The following is a 12,758-nucleotide window of genomic DNA, read 5'->3' as shown; positions in this document are numbered from 1 at the left end:
CCTGTTGAGCAAAGTTCAGAAGTTCCCAGCTATGGGCCTGATTTTCAAAAGCATTTACATGTGTAAAACTGGGTTTTACACATGTAAATGCACTTACCTATGTAAGTGGTTTTTGAAAATTGCTACAATAAATGTCATTTAATTTTTCATAGGATATTCATGTGTAAGTGCACTTTATGTGTGTAAATGGCTTTTGAAAATTGCTATGATAGTTATGTTATATTTATGGGTGTTACTTTTTTGAAAATTCACCTGTTAGGGGTAATTTTCAAAAGCCCACTTACTCGAGTAAACGCTTTTAAAATCAGGCTCTAAGATTATAATGTAAGCTCCCATACGCGAAGACTTGAGCAAATTTATTCGAACCCGCTTCACTTTACTCCAAAGGTCGCATCGTATTATCGAGCCCCACAAGGCGCGCCTGTCTCTGTTCCTAGCCAGCGCCTCCAATAAAGTTTATTTCATGAGAGTGGCCGGCGGTGGAGACGATACTAACCAATGAGCGAGGAAGCCAACGGCGGCGCTCTCGCGAGGTTGGCGAGAGCGCCTGTGACGTCACAGTCCGGCGTGCTGGATCTGCTGCTGGCTGTGAGCGCGAGATGTTCCGAGTACTGAGGGCCCAGGAGCTGAGCCGCGGGGCGGTGAGTGCCAAGGTCGGGGTGGTCACTGCGAGGGACAGAGACTCGGGGCGTGGGGGGAAGACGGGTCACTAAGACCCTTAATCCTCCTCCTGCCGCCGAGAGCTCTCCAGCACGGTCTCCCTCGTTCTGTGCCCACCTGAACTCGGCTTTTGTCTATTTCTCGTGGTCCGTGCACCCGACTCGCTGTCGCGCACACATGGCTTGCGCGCGCTCCTGTTTATTTAGAAGCAGAAATGTCTCCTTGTCTGCCCTTTACCTGCCCTTGCTCCCTGGCACTCTCAAAACACGGAGTATATTCTCTTGTACGGGAAAACTGTTGACACCAGATTACAAAATTATGAGCAGCTTGTTTCCATAACAGGAGTTTATATTATCATATTTCTTTTTTTTTAATTTAACGCTGATAATTCCTTTTAAGTGATTTCTTTAGATGTTCATCTTATTTGTGCTTCCCAAATTGAAGGGGTTAGTAGGGTTACTGATCTTTGTGCTATCAGAGATTCTTTGGAGTTTGGAGGTTCCCATTCAGAAAAGTAGGAAGCTTTAGGATTAACTGAGCCTGTAGTGTGCCTTGCTATCACAGTCTTTGCTTTATCTCGTTCTTTTATGAACTGCCGTACTGGCCTAATTTCCATTCTTGCATCCTTAAAAAAAAAAAATCAACCCTGCCATATGTACTTGTTGTTTTCTTGACCTTGTATCTAGTGAGTCCTCGTTGTGCTTTTTGCACCATTGTTGCTTGTTCTCCTGATGTCCTCTCTTGTTACTTTTAACTGAAAATTCAGACACTATTTGTATCTCTCATCAATATTTTCCCAACTTCCAGTGCTTTTTTTTTTTTTTTTTTACATGCTGGACTTGCAAGTAAAGCTGTGGAAGTCTGTTTTAGCTACCACTTGTCATTAGAGGTGGTAGTATTACAAATTTAGCTATTTAATTAGTAAAACAGGATGTACTTGCTTGTTAGCAGTGCTCTACACTGTGTGGAAGACACAGGTTTAGTTCTCAGGCTTGGCTTTCACTCCTTGGGTCAGCTGTAGAAGCAGTGGTCATAGTCCCAATAATTGCTCAGAAATAACATACAGGTCTATCCAGTACCGAGCGGTAGGAAGAGCTGCGTTAGTGCCCGGCGCATCCGCGGTTGCCGCACGCATAGTGCAGCTCACCTACCGCTCGATCCTGAACTATAATTTCATGCAAATGTAAACCGCGTCTAAGAAGGATTCGTGAAGCGTTAGGCCCGCGCAACCCATTTTACTGGATAGAGCGCCTATACAGTATCCTGGGTGCGCGGGCCTAACGCTTCATGCCACGCTGGTATCTGTCATTTCAAATGTCATTTGAAATGACAGATACCAGGAAGTCGGGACTGCCAGTCCCCCTCCCCTCCTCCCGAAGCAGGGCGCGAAAAGCAGCCTTGCTCCGGGAGGAGGGGAGAAGGGACTGGCAGTACGAAGCGGCGAAGCGACTTACTTTTTGCACCCCCCTCCGGACATCGGACAACCTCTCCTGCCTCCAGCTGCTCACGAAGATGGACGCCTCCAAAAAGTAAGTTGCTTCCCCGCTTCACACTGTCAGTGTCTCTTCTTCCCTCCTCCCGGAGCAAGGCTGCTTTTCGCGCCCAACTTCGGGAGGAGGGAAGAAGAGACACTGACAGTGTGAAGCGGCGAAGCAACTTACTTTTTGCAGCCCCCATCGGACCTCTCCTGCCTCCCGCTGCGCGACTTACTTTTTTTTGCAGCCATCAGCAGGAACGGATCGTGGCTCCCCTGCCTCCCGGCGAAGATGGACGCCTGTGACGTCACGTCTTGAGCGGCCAATTGCACGCACAGGGGCCGCTTTCCCCCGTGCAGGCGTCCATGTTCGCTGGGAGGCAGGGGAGCCACGATCCGTTCCTGCTGATGGCTGCAAAAAAAAGTAAGTCGCGCAGCGGGAGGCAGGAGAGGTCCGATGGGGGCTGCAAAAAGTAAGTTGCTTCGCCGCTTCACACTGTCAGTGTCTCTTCTTCCCTCCTCCCGAAGCAGGGCGCGAAAAGCAGCCTTGCTCCGGGAGGAGGGAAGAAGGGGCTGGCAGTACGAAGCGGCGAAGCGACTTACTTTTTGCAGCCCCCTCCGGACATCGGAGGGGGCTGCAACGTTTTTTTTGGCTGTTTTTTTTTTTTTTTTGCTTCGGGAGGAGGGGAGAGGACTGGGGCTGCCCCGGAGACTGGCACCCATGATCGCGGCCGGGGCAGGTGAGCGGGGGCTGGGGGAAAGCTTGCCGCCTACCCTTACCCCTGCCTCTACCGCAGGGGTAAGGGTAGGCGGTAAGTTAGCAGGTTAAACGCGCGACAAAACTGCAGGGAAAGATAGCGATAGTCGTGGCGCGGGTTAGGGGATGCTAGGGAATAGCTAATTTGCTCGTTTGCATGCACTATACATGCCGCGTGCGGAAGGGGTTGGCCGGGGATTTTAGGACGCGGTAGGAGTAGGTTAAAGGGGATTCGGGATCGCAGGAAGGGATAACGCGGCCGGAAAGTGAGTAGAACGCGGCTTAGGAGCAGGGTAAACGCGGCCGCACTTTACAGGATAGACCTGATAGTAATTAATGATGGCAGGTAAAAACATACGAAGTTGCCATACTGGGTCAAACTGAGGGTCCATCAAGGTCAGCATCCTGTTTCCATCAGTGGCCTATCCAGATTATAAGTACCTGACAAGTTCTTAAATATTAAATAGATCCCATGCTACTAAAGCCTCTAATACGCAGAGGCTATTCCCTGAGTCAACTTGACTAACAACAGTTTATGGACTTATCCAAACCTTATTTAAATCTAGCTACACTAACTGCCTTAACTACATCCTTGGCAATGAATTCCAGAGCTTAATTGTGCATTGAGTGAAAAAATAATTTTCTCCGGTTTGTTTTAAATGTGCTACTTGCTAACTTCATGGAGTGCCCCTTAGTCCTCGTATTATCTGAAACACTAAATAAGTGATTCACATTTACCCGTTCAGGGATGAAGTAGTATAGTGAAACTGAAAGGTGATGAGGAAGCAAGACTGTGGAGCTGGATGAGGTACTGGCGGGTCTGCTTAACACGGTTCTCTCTTCAGAGTAGGTTCCATTTAACATTATATACTGTCTCCTATCAGTCGACCAGTTTGTAATCTAAACTACTACCTTGGTGCTGACTCCCAAACTTCTCATTTTGTTCACAAGCCTCCTGTGTGGGATCGTATCTAAAGCTTTACTGAAATCCAAATGGATCACATCAAGCACTCTTCCTCGATCCAATTCTTTAGTCTCCTAATAAAAAAAAATCAATGATTGGTCAGACAGGACCTTCCCCTGGTGAATCCATGCTGCCTTGGATCCAGGAAGCCACCACAAACCTGCAGTTTCCAGCCTCCTCTTGTCTACTAACCTTGTGAAGAGGAGCATCAGCAGCACCACTCCCATTTCCAGGGATCTATTGAACAGGTCTTTTAGCGGATCTGCCAGCATATCTCTAAGCTCCCTCAGTATTTTGGGATGTACTTCATCCGGCTCCATGGCCTTGTCCACTTTCATTTTACTTAGATCATCCCATACATTCTCTTCTGTATGGGATGAGTCTTTTTGTGACTTGTCTGTATCCTGTTCATGATATCAAACCATACCTTCTGATGATCATTGGTGTTCAGATGGGCACCTATCTGGACATTATCCACGTTAGTGAGGACTAAGTCGAGTATAACAACCTTCCTCTTGGGTTCCAATACTATTTGTTTGAGCAGAGCACCTTGAAGTCATCCATTATTTCTCTACTTCTTGTATATTCTGCGGAAGGGATGCTCCAATCCACAACTGGCAGATTAAACTCTCCAAAGAGCAGCATTTCTCCCTTCTTTCCCACCTTTTGGATGTCTTCCATCAGATCTCTGTCCAGTTCTTCTGTTTGAGAAGGAGGTCTGTAGATCACACCAGTAGCAATGGAAGCGCCATCTTCTTTTCATAAAATGGTCCTAATGCTTCTTCTCTACCCCACATCCCTCGCAATTCAGTTGCTTGGATATTGTTTTTGACAGAAAGAGCTGCTCCTTCACCTTTTCTGCCCTCTCTGTCCTTCCTAAACAAGTTATAGCCTGAGATGGCCGGATCCCAATCACGAGAATCAGTGAACCAAAGTGTTCTACAGTCTTGTTTTTCAGCATCTTTTATCTAACTTATGGAGTCTTTTGTCTAGAAAAAATAAGTACAAAGGTGAGACTATAATGTTGTTAGTAACTACAAAACTGCTTATGATCAAAAATAAAAAACCCAGGAGTACAGGAATAATGACTTCACATGTGACATGTCAAAAGTGTGTATCATTGAGAATAAAGCCAATGAGCGCACACATCAACACAAGTTGAGGCGCTTGCCTCTTAATTTTATCTTCTTCAGAAATCTTGCCTCTTGATATCTTTTCTTTGGAAATCTTGGCCCTTCCGAGTTGCATGGGTTCCTCAGGCGGAGAAGGCGATGTAGATTCCCTGGAAGGGATAAATAATGGTCTTTGGAAACAAGGCGCCAGTTGCAAAGATCTATGGTTGGAGTCCCTCTCTCAGCCCCCCCTCCCCCCCCCCGTTCCTGGAACCTCACATTGACTGTGATACAAAGTGTGATGAGCTTGTCTAAGCCCAGTGATATATCCTTACCTGCCAAGTCGTCTTTAATACGATCAGCCAAGCCCTTCCAGAAGACGGCCATCCATTCTCTTGGTTGCATTGGGGTTCGGACACCACTGTCCGGAACCAGATGAAGTATTCACCCACCGTCTTGCTTCCTTGGTGAAGTAATTCTGCAGCGGCGGAGGAAGACTAACCAGGTTCATGAGAGATCTTCCTGAAGTGCTGTTGAATCTGCTAGGTTTCCCATGAAGGATTTGTTCTTTTCCCACAAGGGAGAGGCCCAAGCTAGGGCAGGGCCAGAAAATAGGGGTAAGATGAAGGTTACCTTGGTTTGATCAGAAGGAAATCTGGAAGCTTGCGGCTCGAAATGCATCAGGCATTGGTTTAAAAAAACAACTTTTCAGCCCTTGGGATTTGCATACTAGGGTGGGTGTGGCAAATGAGAAATGGCAGCTGGCACCTGGATGGGCATGGAAGAAAGCATGCAATTCTGCAGGGTGTCCATATGATAGCCAAACCTTGAAGTAATCCTGCTGTCTGTGTCAAGTGTTCCTGTTTGGCCCCTGTTGTGGGCCAAACCCTGTCGGGTCTTAGGTAGAGGCATGTTTGCGAAACCCATGGTCTCAGCATTCTGTCATGGTGATGCTGCCCAGCTTGTGAAACACGGGCTGGGCCCACACCGGCAGCAGGTGGACACGCTACTGGCTGGGACAAGCAAGATCTTGTGGTTTGATAGGAATCTTGGCTGCACCGATCCTACTTGCTCCAAAAAGGCCTGGACCTCATTTCAGCTTAGAGGCAGTAATGATGCTGGTTGTTAAGCTTGACTCTAAATTAAACTTCTCTCGTCATGTCTTAACTATTGTTCGGCGCTCTTATTTTTAAGCCTTTTTTGGAATATTAAGGACTTGAAAACATTAACTTCCTCGGTCTTTATTCTGCTTGATTATTGTAATTCTTTATGTCATGGTTTTTTTTCAAGCCTATTAAGGCTTCGGTTGCTAACCTTATTTTTGGCAAAAATAAAAGTTTGACCATGTTGCTCTTCTATTACAAGACCTTCACTGGCTGCCTGCCACCTGTTATATTCAATTTAAGATCCTATGTCTCACCTTTAAGGCACTGCATTGGGTTACTCCTTCCTATCTTTCTAATCTACTCATCACCTACCAACCAGGGCGTAGTCTGCGATCCTCTTAATACAATCTGTTAAGATTACATTCACATAAAGAGATCAGATTAGAAAACCCTTGGGAGATGTGGTTTTTCTTTCCTAGCACCCAGAATTTGGAAATCTTTGCTACTTGCCTTGCGGCTGGAAAAAGAATTTGTTAAGTTTAGAAAATTGCTTAAGACATGGCTGCTTCTTTTTTTTGCTGGGATTATTGTATTGATTTTCTGCTCTTATCGGTATTTCCTTTGGCTTGGTTATGGATCATGATTTGGTTTTTAATCTTGCCTAATTTTATTCTGTGTATTCAATGTTTTTGGTGCCCCTGGGGTATAGTTTTAATTTGTATAGATGTTTGTATTTATTTATGATTTGGTTTATATTGTATTTTTTATTATGTACATTTGACTTAATTTTCTACAATTTTTTGTTTTAATTAGGTTGACACTGTTTTAAAGCATTTTTATTGTATATTGATTTGATTGTCAAAATTAGGAAAGGCATTTAACAAAGTTTATAAGCTAAATCTGTGTTGTCTATGGTAAGACTAGTTGTTCTTAATTTGCAGGTCTGCATACCCTTTTAGCTGAGTAAGGTATCAACATTTTAAAGAGAGAGGCAGGCCTTTGTCAAACATCTTAAAAACTAAGCATACAATCTCATTCAGCTTATAAAAGGCACACAATGTAGATTCATTAAAGAAGGTGTCACATGATCATATATATATATATATATATATATATATCATTTGTTCGCAGCTCTTGACCTCTAGTTAATGCTTTTAAAGGCCAAAGATAATATCTTGAACTTAATTCTGGCTGAAACAAGGAGTCAGTATAGCTTTTACAATAATGGAGAAGTGTGATTGTATCTTTTAAATGCAAAGATCAATTTAGCTATTGTATTTTTAATACTTGTAAAAACAAATTTAAGTATATCGAGGGGCAAGCCTTGGTATAATACATTACAGAGGTCAGTCCGTGATAAGACTAATGCATGGACCACCATATATAAATTACGGTATTACAGGAATGGTTTCATTCGACAGATATAATGTAAACTTAGAAATGATCAAATTACTGCTGATACTTGATTAACCATTATAAGTTTACAATCAATCCTTACTACTTTTGGTAAGATAAGGTTTTATTTTAGTATACCTTTTTCTATAAAATCAAACCAGTTCACAATACAAATCATCCATCAACACAACAAATTTCAGAAGATCACAACATCTTACAACGTATGACAGACTTGACATAAAAACATATAATAAAACAATTAAAGGACCTTAAAGAGCATACCTATTCTTAATACCCAATAAATTATAAAATCACTTAAAAACCGGAGTAAAAAACCATGTCTCAAATTTCCTAAATTTTATTTTTCTCTAATCTCATTTCTAATGGTAGAGCATGCCATAATAAGAGTTTGATATTTAAAACAATACTATCTTGTATTTTTGAGTTTTATTTTACAAGGTAATGGCAATATCAATGATTGCTTTTCTGTAAGAAAATAGAAGATTGTCCAATTATGAAGGTGATTTGTAGGCAAGATAAAAATTTTAAAAACCATCCTGCATTGCATCGGTAGACAATGTAACTTCTATAACAGTGAGGTCATGTGTTCAAATATGGAGACTCTAAAGATGAACCTAGCTGCCATATTTTGGAGACTCATATATAGTGTGTTACAATAGTCTATAAATAAGACAAGGGTGTGCATTGTTGCAAATTCAGATTTTCCCAAGAAAGGTTTCAATCTCCAAATCATTCGCAAGAAATAAAAAGTGGACTTCATCAAATTAGCCATCTGGCTGGATGTGGCTTGATTGCTGTCCAGTTTTCACACCCAAAACTATCACTACATCAAATAGAGAGATATTAATCCCATCCATCTGTGGAGCCTTTTTAGTATGTTTCCCATCTTCTAAACCAAATTGCTTCAATCTTCCATGGGTTTACTTTTAGTTTATATGCCCTGAGCATTAGCAATCTTATCCAGAGATTGATTTAAACCATACTTCTCTGAAGTATGCCCAAACCTGCATGTAGGTAGCATCTATATCCTAGATCTTGAATTGGTGTCACCAGCAGTGCTAAATATAAGTTAAATACGTGACAATACCGATCCCTTTGGAACTCCTTGTCACTGTTCTGTGTTATGATAACCCCTACTGAAATTCAATGATTGTTTAACAGAAGTAGCTTTCTCTGTCCAGACTGAAAGTAATTCCAGAAAAATCAGAGGCAACGTGGTTTGATAGAAATCTTGGCTGCACCAATCCTCCTTGCTTCATAAAGGCTGGGACCTCAGATAAAGAAGTTTCAGAGAAAAATGATTCAAACCAAGTCAATAATTCCCCTGCTATTCCCAAATCCTTAAACCATAATAACAAAAGATCAGTCACCAGTGTCAAAAGCAGCAGTTGTGACTATGAGTGCATCCCCTCTCCTGTCTATATTTAGTCTCACTTCATTTGTTAATTGTCTCAGTATTTTGTTCTTTTCAAAATCCTGCTTGTCTAGAATGCAAAGCATTAACTTTTCCCACGGATATTAATGCAGTTTCCTTCATCACAATCTAGTTGTGCACCAATCTCCTTCTCAATTACTTTCATTGCAAGGGGTAAATTAGCCACTGGTCCATAATTTAATGTCAGATGGGTCCAAATGCTCTTTCTTTATTAAGGGCCATATCTGCAATTTCTTAAGAGGAGAGACTACTAGGCCACAGGATAGACTTGTATTTAAATCAGAGCTGGGAAGATTCTTTACAGCTAATTCCTCAGATTGGACAAATTTCTTTGGCATAGGGTCAGAAGAAGATGTACTACTGTTCATTGAAGAAAGAGTTCTCTGAATCCCCATTTCTACCACTGGATTAAAAAACATCCTTGAACATTTTATTCCTGGAACCAACTCCTTATCAAGGATATTAATGCAGTTTCCTTCCATCACAATTTGAGAATGAGGAGGTTCCTCAACTTCCTTATTTTAAGACATTGTTCCTTCCTCCAATAACCAACTCTGACTACAAATTCAAAAAAACCCTAAAAACCTGGCTATTCCTACAGGCCTTCCCATCCCTTTCCAGCCACCCCGGCAACTAACTGCTAAGCATGAGTTCATATGATGTTTAATGCTCAATTGTGTTGTATCTTTCCCCTTTCCTTCAGTTCCTTTCCCCCTCTTTTCAACCTAAATTTTTGTATCTAGTACTTTGTATGCATTTGACTCCCAGCACCTATCTCAAAATGTTTATCTCCTAGTACCTTTCATTACCTACACCCTGCTAATATTCATGCACCTGTTTACTCTTTTATACGTTCTTATGTTATCCTTGTTCCTTGTAAAGGCTATGCCTAAATGACAGCTATTCTGTCTTAGTTCTAAGTTATATGTGAACCGATACGATGTCGGTAAACAAAAATTTTAAATAAATAAATAACATCAATTAAAAAAAAATAGTTTCTGCAGATAGAGAAGGAGCTTCTACAATACTCTTAGTATTCACTCCAGGAAAGTGAGTCAGAATATAAAGTCCACCAAGATTTTTGGATTGGTGGAATACAAATAATTTAAATAATTCTCGGGCAATTCTCTGCTGGCTTTAATTGCTTAGTTAGAGCTTCATGGATCTTTTAAACTCTTGTTTATAATGCTCAATAGCAGTTTTACATGCCAGACCATTCTATTTTATTCTTATGCGGTTTCCTTTTGAAATGGTATACTTGCCTTTTTCAAAGGGTTAATCCTGCATGATAACAAACCTGTTTGGTCTTGACCCTCCTTACTAGCTGTTTCTACTTTTTATGTATATTTATTAAATAATGTCAACATAGCAAAATAAAATATTGACAATACCAACAAAGATGTAATACAAACAGCATTTGTTTTCCTTTAAAATCACCATTCCTACCTCATTCACACCTAACCCTTAAATAAGATAATTACCTATTCATTTTTATATTGTTAAGGTGTAATCTCTTAGAAAGTTGCCCAAGCTTTCTGACAAATCTTTTAGCAAAGGTTTCTGCATCATCTTGGCATCTAAGTGTACTAAGAACTGCCAGTCTAACAAATGAAAAAGACAAAATTGTATAATGTTCTTGCCTCCAAGATTTTAAAATGCCTAATCTTGCAACTAAGAAAGCAGTCTGCAAGAATTGCACATTCTAACAGAACTTTAATACACAAGATAGCAAACCATGGTGTGACCAATAAAAGAAGTACAAATGAGGACCATAAGTTGATGGATCTAGGGGTAAGAATTTAAATGGAGCATATTTGTTGCCCAGTGCATCAGGGTTTTTACTTGTGTAAATTCTAAATTATGCAGTATTCCCAGAAAATTGTCTGGTACTCTAATAGGATTCTTGGCATGAATAAATCCCCAACAGTGTACTGCATTATATTTGCTATACGAAAAAGTATGTTGAGAAAATTGCTGTCTCTCTAAAACAAACAAACAAAAAAAAAACCCCCCTAAAAAGTCGTGTTTAAAAATGTGGCATTTTTACTTGCGATCTTTACCTCATAGAGCGTGCAGCCTGATACTAAACTATGTGATGTAACTTTGTTTACACACTTCAGGTGAACACTGCAGTTTTGAAATGAAAAAACTATAGGATGGGGTGGGTTCTTATTAGTTGCTAAAAAGTTTATGCGCTATGCTACTTATTGTTTGTATTTATTCCCATGGCGGTGTGCAGAAACCGCTCATCACTTGGGCTGATAATGTTAATGTTTGTGAAAAAATTCAGTAAAAAAGATTTGGGCTAAAATCCCCAACAATAATCAAATGTTCAAACCTGGCTGCATATTCTGCTATTAAATCAGGTTGATTATAGACGATTAGAATGCAGAGGAAATCCTTGCTTAGTTTTAAGGTGAAGGATATCAATGTACAGTAGAGCAGTGCTTCCCAAATGTATCGCGCTCAAGGCACACCTACAGTAACACAAATGTTGCATGGTTCCAGGGCACAGGCAGTGTAGACATGGAGATGACTGACTTGTTGCGTCCCTTTTCAGATCATTTTTGAAGATATTAAACAGCACTTGTCCTAGGACAGATCCCTGGGGTGCTCCACTGTCTATAGTGCCTTGTAAAAGTCTTCACACCCTTGTACATTTTTCACATTTTGCCGTCTAAAAAACTACAAATCGCAGATTCTGTTGGATTCATGTTTGGGCTTTGACTGAGCCACTCGAGGACATTTATCTCCTCCTTGCTGAGCTATTTCATTGTTGCTTTGTCCTTAGGATCAGATTTCCTGCTGTAAGGGAAACCTTCCCAGTGTCTGGACTATGGGACAGATTTTCCTCCCAGATCTGCCTGTATTTTGCACCATTCATCTTTCCCTTTATCTTCACAAGTCTCCCTGTCCCAGGGGCTGCTGCTGCTGCAAAGCATCCCCCAGCATTATGCTGCCTCCCCCGTGCCTTACTATATAGGGCTTGTGTTAGCAGGATGGTGTGCTGTTTTATGCCACACCTTGCTCAGCACTGAGACCACAAAACCACCTGTGTACAGTGCAGACGCTATGCGGCATAGCATCTGATTTTTCTTCCTGCTACCCTCCCAATCAGGCCATGTTTGTGGCGTAAGCTTGAAACTGTGACCCGTCCGTCTTTTCCCCAGTCTTAGCCAAAGATGTCTAGTTACTTTTAAAGTAATATTAGGCCCCCGATTTTCTTTACTACTTAGTGTTGATTGATGTAACGTGCCAATAAAAATTGTTAAAGCCACAAAGTAATTTAGGCCTCAGTGTGACATTCTGCAGTAGTTTCTTTAACCCACAGTTACTGATTTGGGAGAGATGGCCTGATTGCAGCAGCGTCTGGGTGGTGCCAACCTTTTTATTATAATGATGGACCTGACACAAACACATTGACATTTTCTTCTTGGCTTCCCTCAGGCTGCACCTTTGAAAATTGCTGTCCTCAGCAGCTCCTTGTTTGGCATGTTTTGACTTTTGCTTCAAATTCATTTCATACAACAGAAACTGCTTGACTTTGCATCTGGGATTATCCGAATTAGCTCAGCTATTGTGGTGGACATAAGTGGGCTCTATTTAACTTATTATAGACTTTGTTAAGGAAGTTTTTTGAATTGGAGCTAATTTGAATTTGCTGTGAGAGAGAGTATGAAAACGTATGCAGTCGAGAGCCGTTACTTTTTTCATGATAAAAGTGTAGAGTATATTGTGTTGATCAGTGAAACAAATTCCTATCTTCATGCATCTTGACCTTTTTTAGACAGCAGAATGTGAAACATACAGGATATGTAGACTTTTACAAGCCAC

General features: G+C 41.5%; 1 protein-coding gene across 2 annotated transcripts in view; it reads left to right on the top strand.

Moving 5' to 3' along the window:
- Positions 1-490: 490 nt before the first annotated feature.
- ETFA (electron transfer flavoprotein subunit alpha) overlaps positions 491-12,758 on the top strand; it is a 128,005-nt gene continuing 115,737 nt past the window's right edge. The window contains exon 1 of one of the 2 annotated variants that reach the window (XR_003852442.1): positions 491-641. Coding sequence is in view for 1 of the 2 variants with exons in the window: in XM_029575348.1 (XP_029431208.1) it covers positions 600-641 (42 nt within the window). In the remaining variant the exon portion in view is untranslated. The remainder of the gene's footprint in view (positions 642-12,758) is intronic. The other variant, XM_029575348.1, reaches the window with a different exon arrangement.

The sequence above is a fragment of the Rhinatrema bivittatum genome, chromosome 13 (genome assembly GCF_901001135.1).
Source record: "Rhinatrema bivittatum chromosome 13, aRhiBiv1.1, whole genome shotgun sequence".
Lineage (NCBI taxonomy): Eukaryota > Metazoa > Chordata > Amphibia > Gymnophiona > Rhinatrematidae > Rhinatrema > Rhinatrema bivittatum.
This window is presented reverse-complemented; position numbering and strand designations above follow the sequence as displayed.